The sequence below is a fragment of the Lepisosteus oculatus genome, chromosome 16 (genome assembly GCF_040954835.1).
Source record: "Lepisosteus oculatus isolate fLepOcu1 chromosome 16, fLepOcu1.hap2, whole genome shotgun sequence".
NCBI lineage: Eukaryota > Metazoa > Chordata > Actinopteri > Semionotiformes > Lepisosteidae > Lepisosteus > Lepisosteus oculatus.
Genome location: NC_090711.1, coordinates 17,398,584 through 17,416,014, shown reverse-complemented (window position 1 = coordinate 17,416,014; position 17,431 = coordinate 17,398,584). Strand labels below are relative to the sequence as shown.

Sequence of the window (17,431 nt, the reverse complement as noted above, 5' to 3'; positions counted from 1 at the left end):
GCCATATAAATATATTAAGATCCTTAAATTAATATCGTTATTAATTTCTTTAGTTATGAGATTCCATATTATATTCCCTATTAAGCGGATTCTGAAAAGTACACATTTTTACTGCAGTAACGACAGCAAGTGTTCATAGAAAAGTTTAAAACGTTATAGTTTTTTTTATATATAAACTTAATACAGTAAGAACAAGGACATCAAAACTTTTCTTAAACAACCACAGTAAGTTACTGAGTTAAAGACTTTGATGCATAAAATTTTTATGAAGAAAGTGAAATATGGTTGTGTACATTTTATTTAAGCTACCACTACCATGCATACACAGTATACATAATATATTTATATTCCTAAATTAATATAGTTTGTGACATTCAGAGACGTTATGCTCTGGTTATTTTTATGTTCAGCTAACAAAAGTTTCCTTCAGTTCTAAAGTACCATATTGATATTCCATATTAAGCAGATGTAAACATGCACAGTACAGAGATGAAAATGCAACAATAGTTTCACTAACATCTAATGCACCATAAGTGCCACCTATCAATCGTCTTTGGCCAGTGAATCACAGAATGTACTGCACTGCAGTACAATCAATATGGTACTCGTAACTGACATGTATTCTGAGTGGCTGCATTTGTACTGCACGCTACTGACAGAATCCATTCCTGTACCCTAGCTGTGCTGCATAAATTATGTGCAAACAAGAAAACAATGTTTTACATGGTACAAAGAAAGCCAAAACATTTCAAATATATAATTGAAGTATGAACGTAAGAAGGACATAGGAATTTTAAGAAAAGGAAGGTTGTGACACCATTGGAAACAAAGTCATGAAAATTACATTTTACTGTTTGGTATGAGACAACTGCATGAAGAACAATCAACAATCAAGACAGGTGAAGATAATTTTGGTAAACCTTTTCCAAATTTGCTATATAGCAGTTTACAATTTGAAGTATTAGCATAAACGACATTTAAATTGCTGATAAAGAGAATTTTGAGGGCCAGATTGTTGCAGGAAGAACTGTAAATTAACTGGCCATCAGCCAGCCGCGGACGTAGGGCGACTTGATGCTAGGTGAGGGCGTCCGTCTTCCAGTCCAGAGCCTTGAGCTTTCAGAGCACGGGGTTTAAATAATATCTGCGAATCCAGGGACGGGTGTACGGGATAATGACACTTAAACACGAAAGGGTCGGAGCACCCTCTAGAGTAGGGATGATGATCATGACAGTGTTCTTTCTTATATACTGTATATGAAAGATCTTGATTCTGTTATATTTGGTAAACAGGTCAAGTTTGTGGATGATATCACATTAATAGAATTAAGTAATACTAGAGAAGCAGGAAATAAAATTCCGAAAGGTTTAGATGGGGCAAACAGCTGACAGATGATATTTAATATAGACACGTGCGGGAATGCATTGGCATGCAGGTAGTAAAAATTACCTATAAATACAAATTCCTGAGCACTGAGCTAGAAGAGGCTACATATACTTATTCCAGGACTTAAAGAAATGTTCTTAACTTACAGAATGAGAAGGTGAACCTTTTTTTAGTCTTGAGGACTGCAAGGAGACTTTATATAAGTATTTAAAATGCTGAAAGACATTAACAAAGTCAACACAGAGGACTTTTTCAAGATGATCAGTGAAACCCGAATGAGAGAAAACAAGTGAAAACTACATGGAAAAAATGAGAATGGGAAAAGTAAACCTACCCAGTAACTTAGTTGAAGCTAATACTTTCATCACTTTTTGAAGCTGGTACTTTGACTGGATAAGATTCTTGGATCAATTAACTACTACTAGATGTGCCAAATGTAACCTTATGTTCTTATTCACATATTTGAATAAGTTCAAGTGCGTACAGTAGCTGCATCTGCAGGCATAGGCTGCAAAGGAACAAGTAAGGTTTATTTCACAACGTTTTGGCTGTGGAGCCTTCTTCGGGTGTGATGAAGGCCACAGCTGAAGAAGGCTCCACAGCCAAAACTGTTTTTAGCATGGAATAAACCTTGACATATTTTCAAATCATTCACTAACATGTGGATGCCCATTTCAGATTTAAATTTCTGTTCCCATTTGCCATAAAAACTAAACAGGCTCTATTATGAGAAAGTTTTTTTATCTTTCTTCTACTGAATTTGTCTCAGATTTAGAAGGGGCTGAGATCTGTTTGTCACTATGATATCCAGGTCACAAGATTTTTAATAGTTTAGGCACAAATACTCACAGATACATAACATATTTGCAAATTATAGTCTATGTATTCTGAGTACTTTTTCTTTTATTCTGAAAGCCCACCATGCCAGTAACAAAGAAGCCATGTGAACATTTAACATTTAACATTTCCTGAATAGTGTTTGGTTATTTAAATTTTATAGTTTACCTACTTACTAAGGTACACACTAAATCTGTGTTGATTTTTTTATGCAACATACAGTACATGCATCTTAATAATCATCACCGAACATACTGTTTCTAATTTTCACAGGTTGTGTAAATTAGATCGTAAAAGTGTTCTGAGAAGGGCAGCACAGTGGCACTGTGGGTTGCATTTCTGTCTGGCAGCGCTGAAGCCCTGGTTAGAATTCTAGACTTTGTTAGCTATCTGCAGGGAGTTTATATGTTCTCTCCATGATCTTGTGGGTTTTTGCCAGGTGCTCCAGTTTCCTCCCACTGTCAGAAACATATTGATAGGTTAATAGGCTTCTAGGAAAATTGGCCCTGGTGTGAGTGTGCATCTGTGTGTCTGCCCTGTGATGAACTGTCTTGTCCAGGGAGTGTCTTGCCTTGCACCCATTGCTTGCGGGGATAGGCTCAGGCTCCCCTGCGCCCTAAATTGCGTGTTAAAAATAAAAGAAAGGATGGATGGAAGTATTTAGAGAAACAATGTTCAACTTATGAAAACACTTACAATATAAGTTAGATTTTCCAATGTTATACAGTATCTGCTTTAAAGTGTGCCAACAATTTTAAGGAACTTGATGATCATATATATCAGAAACAAAACAATGTGTGTCCTCACCATCAGGATGAAGTCTCTGCCTTGTGCCTGGGCCAGGTCCCTGCAGACCTCAGCTGTCTTGCGCAGGATGGCTCTACGGGTGATGTCTGCATGAGTTGTTGATTTGACTACAAATGGGACTGGAACAGGAAAGAAGGCCAGAGTTTCTGTGAGCAAAAATGCTGCTAGAGTCCAGCCCAAAGCTGAAGCCATCACACTTTTCCAGAGCTGTACCTGCAAAGAGACAAAAAAAAGTGTAACGCTTAATTTCAACATCATTTATGTCAGACCTTAACAATAGTTACAGTATAGAATTTAAATAACAAGACATTAAATACATTACTTGTCGTCTGACTTTGGACTAAAGTCTTCTCTTCTCAATCAGCAGGTGGGAAGGCAAAACAAGAATAACCTTTACTTTCACCTATACTTGCTTTTATAAACAAAGGATTGACGTAATTTCCACATAAAACAATAGGTGTGTACACCTGCAGAACCTCATGGTATTGCAGTTACTCATTTATACAATGTGCAGATGCATATCTAAGTGACAACACTTTCTACAACAATTTTTTTTATGGGTTACAGTTTCTGTCTTGCTGCACTGGTTGTGCACTAGTAAATGCTGGATTGTGTTTTGAATGAGTTTGAAAGTGAAAGACCTACAAACTTTGGGCTGTTCACGAGGAATGAGAATGCCCAAGATGAAAGCGTCTTGGAGCGAAAATGTGGCTTAACCCACTCGGCTGAGGGCTGGCCTCCCGGCCAGAGGACAAGGAGACCAGGACCCCCCTGCAAGGTGACGAAGAGGTAGCTGCAGAGGGGGAGGTGGGATGTAAAAGGGTGAGAGGGACTAGGATCTCATAGGTATTTATAGCGTTTGGAAGAGGAATGGATTGTCAGGAGCGATTGCTAATTACTGACAGCTGAGTCTGATTGAGCTTGGTTGTTGTCATCTTGCCGGAACTTTTGTTATAAACTCCATTAAGTAGGTGGTGTTTCTATATTATAATTTTACAAGCAGACAATCTAGACATTTACATAGATGCACCAATGTAATAAAAGTGCTGGATAAGAATGCAAGAATATATTATAGATGTTATATCACAGTTTTCATAGAGTTGTCATTTTTACATCAACATACTTCATACAGGTTGGCACAGTGGTCAGCATTGCTTTCTGACAGTGCTCTGGTGTCAACTCCCAGGGTGCTATCTGTGTAGATTTTGTATGTTTTCCCTGTGTTTGTACAAAACCGTACCGTGGGCAAATCATTACGTCATAGCGGATCATACCGCGCCAAAATGACCGACAGGGGCACTCGTGGTGCGTTGGTCGGTCGTAGAAAGATTTAATCATTTAGTGTCTTTGCTGTGCACATTTTAATCTGCTTAGAACTGAATATTTATATGGAATTTTACAACTAAAGGTAAATTTTAGTAGCTGAGCATAAAAAAACTAGGAGCATAACGCATCTGAAGGTCATAAACGATATTAATTTAGGAACATAAACATATTATGTAAGCTGAATTTTGCTGGTCTTGGTATTTTAAAGAAAAATACACACCAGTATTCCATTTCTTCCTAAACATTTTAAGCATCAAAGTCTTACATGTGGTTATTTCGGAAATGTTTTTACGTGCTCCTTGCTCCTTCTGACCATGTTACTGTACTAGATGTTTATACAGTATACAGTACTTTGTGAGAAAAGTGGTAGTTTTAAGCTTTTCTGCAAATACGCTCGATATCGGAGTAAACAGAAGCATACTTTCAAATTTTGATTAATAGGGAATTAACTATATACATTAATAACAGTAGAACTACAGTAGAACTACATTCATGTACTGTAGCACAAACAGTAGTATAAGACTTTCCATTGAGATGTGCTTGTCACATGACTGCCTCGGTGGCGTGATCGCTTAAGTGACTGACTTATAACCCTGAGGTCGAGTGGATATTCCTGTTTGCTGATCCAAGTGAATAGTTGTTGGGTTTTTTGTCTCGGCCAGGAATCTCCAGCTCTTCACCTTCTGCCTGTACCTGCATGTGCTCCATCTGCTCCTTTGCTGTCTAAGTTCCTCTCTTTTCCAACCCTGTCTTGTTTGTGTCTCTATCCTTGGTGTCCACTTCAGCCCTGTGTTCATTCCTCTCCTCCCCTGCTGTTCCTGATGTCATCTCCTTGGCCCCTGATCCACTTTCGCTTTACCTACATTCGAGCAGGTACTGTAGCTCCAGGTTGCTGCTGCTTCATGGTCAGTGCAGCACCTTCTCAGTTACAGTAATATAGCTGGAAGGATTTACTGTGACTGAAACACTTTGTACTGTAAATCTTTCAATATGCTTAATTCTTTGATGTTTTTGTTCCTAGTGAATTATTATTATTGAATTAGTGAATGTGAAGTGTCTGAATGTAAGAACATCTTTCTTTTTGTTGTTCATTCAGTAGGAAGAAAAAATGAACCCATTGCCAAAGACTGCACGCTGCTTGCAGACCCTTTTGAACATTTTTGCTTTTGCTTACTGAAAAGCAAGCCGAGCTGTGCCACCATGTCAGCACATGTCTTGGAGAAAACACTGGAAAATGAGTATAGCTCTAATCAAGGGTCTTTTTTCATTAGCAGATGTTTGAGAATCTTAAACTGCTGTGGAAGGAAGAGGTTAATAATAGTCCATGTAGCATAAACACCATTCTGTGTCATTGTAGATCCTCAGAATTGTGTTACCTTGAGGTTAAGCTGGGTGCAGCCTGTCATGTGAGATGTTTAGATATCTATCAACATAAAATGTAGGTAAAAGATAAAGGCTGAATCACTCAGGAGAAAATAACTTCCTCTCATTTAACACCCTTTGTTAATTGTTTTATTTAAAGAAAATAAATCCAATGTACTTCTTTGGCCTGTCAACAAAATATTTTATGACACACCTGAAGAAGGCTCCACGGCCGAAACGTGTTTTCTTTCTTCTTTTTTTCAGCATGGAATAAACTTATTACTTGTTCCTTTGCAACAAAATATTTGACATGCTTACTGCCGATTTACAACTAATTCTTGGATTGAATCAGTTCCAAAAGGAGTAATTTGTTTTTTTCTCCAGATAAAGCAGTTGTCTGAGGAAAAATGTTTTAGGCATGATACTGTTCCACTAACAAAATTTAAGTTTGTTTTACTTATCTGAAGACATGTCAGGTCTTCAAAGATTGACCGACTGGGGTGTAGACTAAAGAGTTAAGATTTTGCGCCTGTATGATTAGTTCCATTCTCTAAAATCATGAGTTAGCAAGAGAAATAGATATCTTATTTTATGTGTGCAGCTTAAGTAATAAAAAAGAAAAGGGAATTTTGAGGTTTCAAACTTGCCTCCCCATAGAACTATGTTCCCACAATACATTGCACTTTTTCTGGTAACAATTTTTACAATTTTTGTATTTTTTTCTGATTTTCCGGTAACAACACCAGTAGAGTGGTCAGAAAAAGTCAAAATGATTGGCAGTTATAGTGTGTTAAAATAGACTCTACTCTCTAATCAAACCATCACCAAATATTCACAACTCTGCATGGGGGTCCTAATCCTCTTCCTATGATCTTAGCTCTCACCAAGACAGTTAAGCCAAATTTTGACTGAACACTTGACAATCCTTTCAGTACACTTAGTTTTTAGGTGTTGTTTTTCTTAGTGAACAATCATTTATCATATTATATTCTAGTATTTCACAACTTTTCAGCTGAGCTAAAAGCATTTACAGTTCTCCTCAAATATGGTACTATAAAAAGCACCTTTTCTTTTAACTGTTAGAACATTTAAATTGAATATTTAATGTACTTCACACGCAAAAGTTATACAATGCAATACTATATTTCCACTTTTCAATATAGAAAATCAGCTTATAAGCTCTAAAGTTCAACCATTTTTCAATTATTGAGGTTATATGACATATGAATGATTCAGGTGGGTAGCTGCGTCAGCATGCGTAGGCTGCAAAGGAACAAGTAATAGGTTTATTCCATGCTGAAAAAAAGAAGAGAGAAAAAACACAACGTTTCGGCCATGGAGCCTTCTTCAGCTGTGTCATATGAGATATCATATGAATGATATCCCCCTTGATTTAAAATTGCTTTTCCATTCAGCTTGCAGAAAAATATGGAGATGTATTTACCATCCGTTTGGGAACATGCTTTGTTATTGTAAACGGCTATAAACTGGTAAAAGGTTTTGGTTCATGAAGGAGGCAGTCTGACAGACCGTCCACCATTTGCAATGGGTGATGAGCTCACCAAAAATCAAGGTATTTACAGTAAATGATTTAAATAAGGAACATGTGCATCTTGCTCATAAGCATTCCATCTCAAACCTGATCTGATTTAAAAAGCTATACATAGATGAAGAAAATCAGTGGCTCAATGTAGCAGATAGAACTGGTGTTGGGTGACTTGTATGACTTGTAAGTAGCACAACTTTGTACAAGGTATTTACAACCTCCCTTCATGTGTTGACAGGGACCATTCTTTTACTAAAGCTATACACTAAGGTCTTTACTATACACTCATTAAAGATTCCATGGTAGAAATCGCAAAGTTGCAGTATCTAATTCTGACACTAATTCTGTTGCCCTCAATTAGCCACTATAATACTGTGGTTAAGAATATACTCTACTTTGTTGAGCCTTTTGCTTGTAAAAAGGAGCAGGTGGAGGTTAATTATGTTTTTAAAAGTATAAAGAAGAAAAAAATGTAGTGTTCTAACTGTGAGTGTGAAGAAGTCTCATTTTGGAAAAAGTACTTTATCAATTTTGGGTATTATTAGGACCATGATCATGAAGTGCTAGTGGTATACATTTTCAGTTTTCAAAAAGCAGTTGTATTGTATATATTTGTGTGTACTGTATATGTACGTTCATTTTCTTAAACAAATGCATGTTTCATTGGATTATGAAAGATATTAGGTACATTTCTAAGAAATTAAAATTATCGCTTTTTAATCTCTTTGGGCACAAACGTTACATTGGTGCAGGCCCTATTTATAAATCTATAATGTACAACATGCAGGGTTGGTATTATCCAATGGTTACTTATGGATGCAGCAGAGAAGATTTTCCCTAATGACTTTAAGGAATTTCAGTGTGGTCAAGAGGAGCCTGGGTCATACCATTGTGGAGGAGTGCAGGTTCCTGAATGAGGCCATGGAGGATGAGCAAGGTATCTGTTTCTGACTCAACTGATATTGTCCATGACTTGTGTGAGTGTCTTGTAATGTTATACCAAAGGTGAACTGTCATGTTACTTTGCACAGGGCTGTTATTTCTCCAATGAGCTATGTCGTCAGTGTCATTTTTCTACTCATATCCATATTTCTTTCACTATAACTTCAGTACCATATATAAAGCTTTTATAGTTAAACACTTCTTTTAAGTATTTAAATGAAGGGCTAAAGGATTGTGCCATTGTGTAAGTCTAGAATAAACTATTACCTCGTGATCTTGCATCTAATATTCTGTATTATTCAAGAAATAGCTGGATTAGATCCTTGGATTAATTAATTACTAGAAACTGAACACCACAGACAATCCAAAAGACTCTCCTATTGTTTGGAACATTTCTTTTGATTCTTTATCTCAAACCAGCAAAGGGATATCTGTGGTCAAACTTTACTGTATTTTGCAGCTTGTACTATTACTGTACACTGATGTATAATTTGTTATGTGCCATTTTAGGGAAGCCCTTTTATCTCCAGTTCATCATTCACAATGCTGTATCTAACATAATCTGCTCTGTGGTGTTTGGAAACCGGTATGAGTACACAGACAGACGCTTTCAGGAGCTGCTGCATTTGATTGATGTAACATTAAAAATGCAGGTTACCATGTGGGCCCAGGTGAAAACAGCATGTTTTTCTTTTCCTTGATATAACTATGAGAAGATTCAAATAACATTTCCATGAAAGTCTTTGGCTTTCCAATGAAGTGTTTAGATACTGTCCCTGGTTTGTGTTCTCAGTAATGTGTTTTATGTATGTAAAAAGGCCTACATAACGGACACCCTGAATTGTTAAATTGAAGATCAAGAGACAGACAAACTTCTCTGGACAGAATGTTCCTAAGACATCAGTTCCCTTGAAAACCTGTGCAGTTCAATCCAGCATACCACGACCATCATCATAATTTAATCTGTCATCACAAGGCTGTGAATTTAAAATTAGCTGTGTATTTTATAAAGCTATCACATTCATAGTAGACCTTAAGAAATGTGAAGATGCTGGGAAACATGGAAACATTGCTGTAACTTTTTACCACAATTAAAAGTAGGTACATACATCAGATGGAAACACAATTAAAAAAAATACATGGTGATTTATGATGCATAAATGTTAGTGTCATAATGGTTCTCTCTTGTGCAGCTGTATAATGTGTTCCCTACAATAATGAAGATAGTTCCTGGGCCTCATCACACTATCTTTTCAAATTGGAAGAATGTGATTTCATTTGTGAAATCAGAGATCCAGGCTCACAAAGAAGACTGGAATCCATCCTGCCCCAGAGATTATATTGACTGCTATCTGGATGAGATTGAAAAGGTAAACCAAAGCCATAGTCCAGCAGTTGGCTAGAAATGCACTGCTTTTCCATGAAACTTCTACAGTTTATCTTAAAAAATGAGGAACCTCAAGTCAAAGTGACTGTTTATCGGAGTTGATAATGAAAATTAGGGGGAAGGGGACTCTAATTCTCAGTATACCCCAGTGTTGTTTATCCTATCCCAGTGTTCATTGTACTAGCAATCTCCCAGTCAACCATTCAGCTAAACACCATCATCTTGCTTGCTGACAGTTCTCAGTTTCCTTATATCTGTCCCTGGCTGCTATTGATTTCTACTGCTAGTTAATACCCCTGACCTTTATCAAAGTTTCAACTATAGCCATCTGCACCTGATATCTTGATACCCTACAGAACTACTTATACAGTGTTTCAGATACTATTCTTTGAAATGCAATCATCTTAACTGCTGCTTCCTTGATATATGACAGCTGTGACATAATTATTTAATTATTCTGTATCGGTCATTCTTTTGAAGTCTTCCATGTCATCGTGTATTAATTCCTTAGGTGTTGCAGTTATTCAGTGAACAAGTGTAATAATATTCTAGCTCTGATTAATTGCTACATACGCTTCAATTGATAAAATGTTTTTGTCTAACAGAGGTGTAACCAAATGCTTACCAAGCTAAGATAGATATCCTTATTTGCTTTTAAGTAAGCTTTTAAGCGCTTTGAGAAGCCACCTTTAAAGGTGCTATATAAAATAAAGTTTATTATTATTATTAAGTAATGTCTCTTTGCTGCTATTCTTATAATGTGGCCATTTTCTCAGATTCCTCATTTATGTCTGATAATGCTGTTTTTTATTATTCTTCTGGCATTTCTAGGGCCCAACTTTTTAACCTATGTTACTGGAAAAAAATAGGAATAAGACTGCAGAACTTAGAAATTGAATAACTTGTTTTAGTTACTGCAGTTCCTGGCTTATGTCCACATAATTCATGAATCTCAATTTTTATTATTTGCAAGTATCAGTGTTGGTTTAATCATGTTTTTCTTAAAGCTTAGCTTAGTCATCCTTAAGGTCTTATTAAAGAATCGTCCTTGTATTTTCCCCATTTAATGGAAGGTAAATAATGCTTCCTAGGTTTTTATCAATCAGTTTACCTTTTATAGCAATATATCTTGATATATCCATACACTTCCTATTAGAATATTTTCCACAATATATTCCACAACTTAAATGCAATAAATTCCAAGGGATATACAGTATAGAATATTCTTCTGAATGTTCCCAGGATGTCCACAAAAATATTTCCTAAAACTGAGGAATGTCCAAATGTTTCGTTTTTGAGTACTTTGAAATGTAAGATATTTTAGCAAACAGGATTTGTTTTTCCACTTTCAGAGTAAAGATGATGTTGACGCAAAATATGATGAGGAAAACCTATGTTTCTGTGTTCTCGATCTGTTTGTGGCTGGGACAGAAACCACAGCAACCACACTATGCTGGGCTCTCCTCTTCATGACCAAATACCCAGAGATACAGAGTAAGTCAAGTGCAATGATCTTTTTGTCTAAATTACATATTGAAAATTGACATTTTCATATCTTGGCCCCCGAGTCTTCAGTGCAAGGTTGATTCAGTGCAGGCTCTTCTTTCAGGAAAGCATATTTTATCACACATGGAGTAGAATGTCAGAAACATTTTTGGGCTGTTCAAGGTACAACAGATACACCAAACAGATGTGATACAGAGTTAAAGCTCTTTAGGTTACAGTGTGAGGAGAAATAAACCGACACCACAAAAATCAAACAAAACAAAAGCCTAGCTCTCTTTGTACAGATTTGTACAACTGTATAATTAAACTGTGTACCAGCAACAAAACCAAGTCTGTTCTGGGACAAAACCCAAGTGTCAAAACACAGCAAAATGTCAACCATTCTCTCTCTCCCTCTGGCGTTACTTGCATAACAGGGGATCTGCCCTCTATCTCTATCTGATGGCAAGTATAGTTGAGACAAGAATCTGAACTTGTCTCATTCCACCACCCTCTCAGTTGGCTATATAAATTCATAGTATATACAGTACATTAAGTCTAATGAAGATCTCTCACTTGGGCTCATGTTATGCTTAATAGATAAATCTATTGAAAGATTTCCTCTTTACTTACTCTGTTGATTTTTACAGAGAAGGTCCAGGATGAGATAGACAGAGTCATTGGACAGGGACGGCAGCCCTCTATGGCAGACCGTGCTAACATGCCCTACACTGATGCTGTGATCCCTGAAGTCCAGAGGATGGGCAATATTGTTCCTCTGAACCTGCCCAGGATGGCAACAAATGATATCACTGTACGAGGTTACGTTCTTCCAAAGGTAAGACTAATGGAGTATATAATGAAAGTTTGGGAGGAATGACAGCAGCTAGTTTCAATCAACCTCAGCCAACTTTGTAATCATTCCTGACATCATTTCCTAACATAAAAACAATAAATCCTCATAATTCCCTCGCAAATGTCTTTTGTATGCCTCCTCCTTCCCATTTCTACCTTTGCAGCTGCCCCTTGACCACTTCTAACTCCACATAAGGGTCGTAGCCTTGTTGCCCTATGCTCAGAGGCTGGCCTTCAGCCAAGCAGGCTGAGCAAACTTTACTGTGACTAAAACACTATATAAATTCACTACACTTAACTCTTGGATGTTGTTATTCCAAGTGAAATAAACTTTAATGTTAAAATACATGTACAGTATTTTAACAGAATGCATGCTGCTTATTCTAAGTAGGTCTTAAATCATACAATGAAACTGTTGTACTAAAGTTCAACTAAAAAATAGGTCAATACATTGAATAGGGAAATGATTTTTTAAGTAGTTAAAATAAAGTCACAAGAAATAAATCACTCTAGATGAATCTTGAACTTTCTTTACTTATAAAAAGAGATTACATAATGGTTTTGCTTGTAATGATATCAGATACTGACATGGAATTTAAATTTCATTAGCAAGATTCCTTTCCTTTCTGGACATTTGTATCAGATATCATTTCCTTTTCTGTGCTGTATGTTATTGTTAAGAGTGTTTTGAGTACTATTGTTAAAGTTGATAAATATTTAAAGTTGTAATTTATTTTTTTAGGGTACACAGATCTTTGGAAATTTAACTTCTGTGCTTTTTGACAAGAATGTGTGGGAAACACCACACCATTTTAATCCTGAACACTTTCTAGAGGAAAATGGGAAGTTTGTCAGAAGGGATGCATTTATGCCATTTTCTGCAGGTAAACATTAGTGTAACCTAATACAGTATACGCTAGACATTTTATTATAAGAATAATACATCTAGATATTTTAAGCAGATACATTTTCCATGCTGTAAAATGTAAAATGAAAAATCCTTTCAAGTCCTAAACTACCTTCTGTTCCTCTAGGAAAGAGGGTGTGTCTGGGGGAGCAACTGGCTCGGATGGAGTTGTTCCTATTCTTCACTTCTTTTCTTCAGAGGTTCACAATTTCCCCACCTCCCCTGGCGTGGAGCCCAGCCTGGAATTTAAGATGGGATCCACACTTTACCCTAAGGAGCTGAAAATCTGTGCTGTCTCTCATTAGAAAAAAAAACTTTGCAGTTAAAGCAGGTTATATACTAAGTTCTTGAGCATCTCAAAAGGTCAATTTAATTAAAGTATTTCAAATCTTTGAAGGCATTGATAAAGTCACTCCAGTGGACTTCCTCAGAGTCAACAGTGAAACCCTAACAGAGAACACAAACTGACATTACTGGGAAATGCATTTAAAACTGAGAGTAGGAAACACTTTTTTACACATAAGGGCTGTGGGGGTCTGGAACAGGCTGCCTAGTGATGTTGATGAAACTGATACCATTTCAAGAAATGGTTGAATACGATCCTTAGATCAAATATGTACTTGAAAACATCAGCTTGGGCTGATTGGCCTCTTTTGATTTGTGACATTTCTTGACATGACATGTGGGACAACAACACTGGCCAGAAATCACTCAGAGGGGGGTCGTCTAATTAGCTCAACCCCTGCATTATGAGACAGCTCTTATTACTTGAGGCTGAGAATCGCAACAAAAAAAGGATGCAGCAAACACAGCTCTTTTTTTGAGACCTGATTATGGGTTATAGGTTTTATTTTCAATACAGTCTTGTTTGGAAGAGTGACTGGTCATGGAAAAAAAGGTACTGTAATACAGAAATGTATGTGTGATCTGAGAAGTGTTCTGAAAAGGCTTGTTTACGGGTACAGTAGGTAATTTGATTACCGCCTTACCCCAGTTCTTTAGAGAGACCTTTGATCCACAGGTTTATTGTAAGCTCCAGAAAGAGAGCTAGCTATACGCCTGGTTTGCTTTACACTCCTAACACGTGATGACAAAACTAAAACAGCCTAACTGTTGTACCCAGAAGTAAAACAATGCCTTTCTAACAATGCATTTCCCCAGCAATTTTATCATCACAAATGCATTACCTTTCCTTACACTTTAGTCTATCAAGTTTTATCTTGGAGAATACCCTGGGACACCCACAACAGGACATTCCAAAGGACCAAAGGACAGCCCTTTTTTACAGTATAGTGTGCCCATCACTATACTAGGGCATTAGGATGCAAACAGACCCCTTCTGGTCCTACTAACACTTCTTTCAACAGCAACCTTAGCTTTCCCAGGATACTGGATAAGGATATCCGTTGCCAGTATCCTTAAATGATCCAAATTTCCGGATGTCCACACCAATCCGCACCGTATCCAAGTCGTAATCCATAAATCTTAGTCATAAACTGTATCCCGTAGTCCGTTATTCTTTATTTCCTTCCAGCACAATCCTAAACCTCTACTTCCTCCAAAACGCATTCACCTTATCGGCTTCCGCCCCGGCTCACCGCTTCTGGGGCATTTATATCTCGTTTCCTGATGTAGTTCAGCTGTGTCTCCTTGTTTCGCTGCATAGGCCTTTTCCAATAGTGGGTCAGCTGGTTATCCTGGGTGGCCCTTCCCGGTGTCCTCTTACACCACAATGCAAGTAGAGAGTTATGTGGGAGTGTATCTTGTTTCACTGTATAAAAGAGCACTGTAAGCGTTGTCTTTGAACTCCATCTGTCGTGTTTTCCAATAATCCAGAGGTGACCTTGCCTGTCAGCAGTTAGCCCATGCTGTGCGCTTTATCTTTCCAGCAGTTCAATTTAAAACAAAGATGCAGACTTGCAGCTAGCTTTGCAAGGCATCTCTAAGGATAACGTCTTCAATAGAACCATCTTGTTATTGTAGGTTCCAATGGTGTATGCATATGATATGAGCATCAGACATGTTTATATACTGTATAGAGATGACTGTCAATATCTTGTCTCCCTGGACCTTCTTGATACATTTTTCAAAGGGTTTGTATGATTATAAGGACAATTTATAAAGTTTGTTTTTTAAGACTTGTGTTACATTTGTCTCATTTTAAAATAGTGCTCGGCTCTGATTTCAACATGGTTATGGACCCCTCTATGGATTATTCCAGCTCCACAAACACCAGGCCCAGTCACATGCAACTACAGACTTAAAGCACTGCATATTGGATATACAGTATGTTTAATCTCCTGTCTTATCGTAGCTATGTCTAATCAACCTATTTCATTTTCTTTATGGAAAAATAGAGGCATGCACACTTCAATGATATCATTGAACATATTACTCTGCTTACATTTGAGGACCTTAAATTAAAGTACACATTTCAAGGTACCTCTTCCTTTTTGTATCTGCATTAGTGTTCTGCAATTCATGCTTACAGAGAACCTTGAGGGATACAGTTATCATTGCACGAGTTGCAGGAATTTTTAAAAAATATTGGTAAAAAGAAAAATACAGTAATTCTAAATAATAAATTTTCTTTTCTTGAAGGCAAGATATCAGAAATTAGCTGTTCACTATACATGGGCTAGATTTCTGCAGATGACATTACATGGGACACAACATGGGAAAAGTTGACATACATTATGTCTCCAGCAATCCAAATCATCAGTTTATGCATTCAGTCTCATCCACAGATCTCATTTTATCTGACAAAAAAGATATCTAATGAAATTGACACCATTGGAACTATGCTGTGTTCTCGGGATGCTGTGGGCACTTTTATGCATATTTTTTAGGACTGTTGGGAGGTGAAATGTTTCTGTACTCAAGTTGCTTCACAAGGGCTACACAAGGCCCAGGGGGAAACAATTTTAGCAGGACATTGCTGAAACAGCCAAGACACCTATATTACTTCATCGGCAAGCACAAAATATTTGAATGATTTAAAAAAAAAATCTTTCTTTTGTGTCTCCCCTTATGTTTCATAACTTAAAGAGATGGAGAGGAGGGGATGAGGAAGGGGAAAGTAGAAGATAGGGGAGAGGGAGGGACTTAACTGGGTTTTGTCTTCTTATTTTTGATGTACGATTCTTTTGCATTCACTTCACACCATATTCCACACCACACCTCCCCCCCACGCTCTGTAAATTTCCTCAACTGGAGATCAATTGATCAACCAAGGTTTGCAAATTCTGTTCTGTCCTCCTTATCTTGTTTCTCTTCCTCTGACCCTCTAGAGCAGTAGTTCTCAAACTGTGGTACGCGTACCGGCAGTGGTACGTGGCTTGCTGCCAGGTGGTATGCCAAATGACCCTGGAACTGTGTTGTGTGCGCTGAAAAAATCGGGACGGGTTTTTATATTTTGTATTTTTATACGTGTCGAATACGCAACCTATGTACTGCGATACATTGCGCGCTAATACTTCAGTGGACACAAGAGATACTCTGTCATTCTATACCACTCTATAGGAATGCGTGCTACAGACGCAAGTGACCAATTGTATTTTAAAAAAGCTACTGTATCTCCAGCAAACAGGGAGAAATGAGAATGTGCGTGATTTTGGAACAATGCCAACGTTGTAAACACAGGAATGCATAGAAATGCGTGCTACGAACGCTGGTAATCTTGTGAGCACAGGAAAGCGTGAAAAATAACAGAAAAATATTTAAGAACTGTTCTAAGTTAATTTGAGAAAAATACACCGAGCGTCTCTGTGTTTCTCTCCCATGCGCATGAAATAAATACTTAAAATAAACACTGAAATAAAAACGGAAACGTGGAAAAATGCAAGCTTGCGGATTGCTAAATCAGGTAAGCCCCACACTATTATGTGTGGAGAAAAAGCTGCTGAACAGCTCGACCTGCTGCCCCCCCCGAAAGACACAGTCATTCATAGAATTATTGAAATTAAGGATTATATCAAAAGTACGCTGACAGAGCGCGTTAAGATGAGCAGATGTTTTTCACTGCAATTAGATGAGTCTGTAGTCGATTTGGCCAATTTGCTCGTTTATGTTAGATACGAGTTTGAGGGTACGTCCCGTGAGGACTTTCTGTTCTGTAAGCCGCTACCAACAGGAACTACAGGAGAGCACGTATTTCAGCTTCTGAATGAATTTATCGAAGAGAATGGCGTCGACTGGATAAAATGTGTCGGAGTTTGTACAGACGGTGCTAGAGCAATGACAAGCCGACACAGCGGTGTAGTTGCACGAATTAGAGAGGTTGCTCCAGAAATTAATGGTTTCATTGCAACATCCACCGCGAGACCTTTGCCGTCAAGAAAATGCCTGACGATTTAAAATCTGTTTGACTGTTGTGAATTGTATCAAGGCTCGAAAAATTAATTCACATCTGCTTTGCTCGACTAAACAGGCTCACCCCTCTCACTGAAATGGTGCTTTTTTATTTTTATGTGTTGTTTTTTTTTCTGTAAAACACTTTGAGAAGCCACATTTTAATATATCAAACAAAGTTTATTATTATAATATTTATTATATGTATGTGTGAGTGTGTGTGCACATGCGCTCATGTTG

General features: G+C 37.4%; 1 protein-coding gene and 1 pseudogene across 1 annotated transcript in view; one reads left to right on the top strand and one right to left on the bottom strand.

Moving 5' to 3' along the window:
* LOC138223343 (von Willebrand factor A domain-containing protein 7-like) overlaps window positions 1-3,510 on the bottom strand; it is a 46,269-nt gene extending 42,759 nt beyond the window's left edge. The window contains exons 1-2 of the mRNA XM_069179660.1: window positions 3,354-3,510; window positions 3,032-3,244 (exon numbers count right to left, since the gene is read on the bottom strand). Coding sequence (XP_069035761.1) covers window positions 3,032-3,223 — 192 coding nt within the window. The 5' untranslated portion in view covers window positions 3,224-3,244; window positions 3,354-3,510. The remainder of the gene's footprint in view (window positions 1-3,031; window positions 3,245-3,353) is intronic.
* Window positions 3,511-3,632: 122 nt separating this feature from the next.
* Window positions 3,633-13,146, top strand: LOC138223342 (cytochrome P450 2J2-like; annotated as a pseudogene).
* Window positions 13,147-17,431: the final 4,285 nt, after the last annotated feature.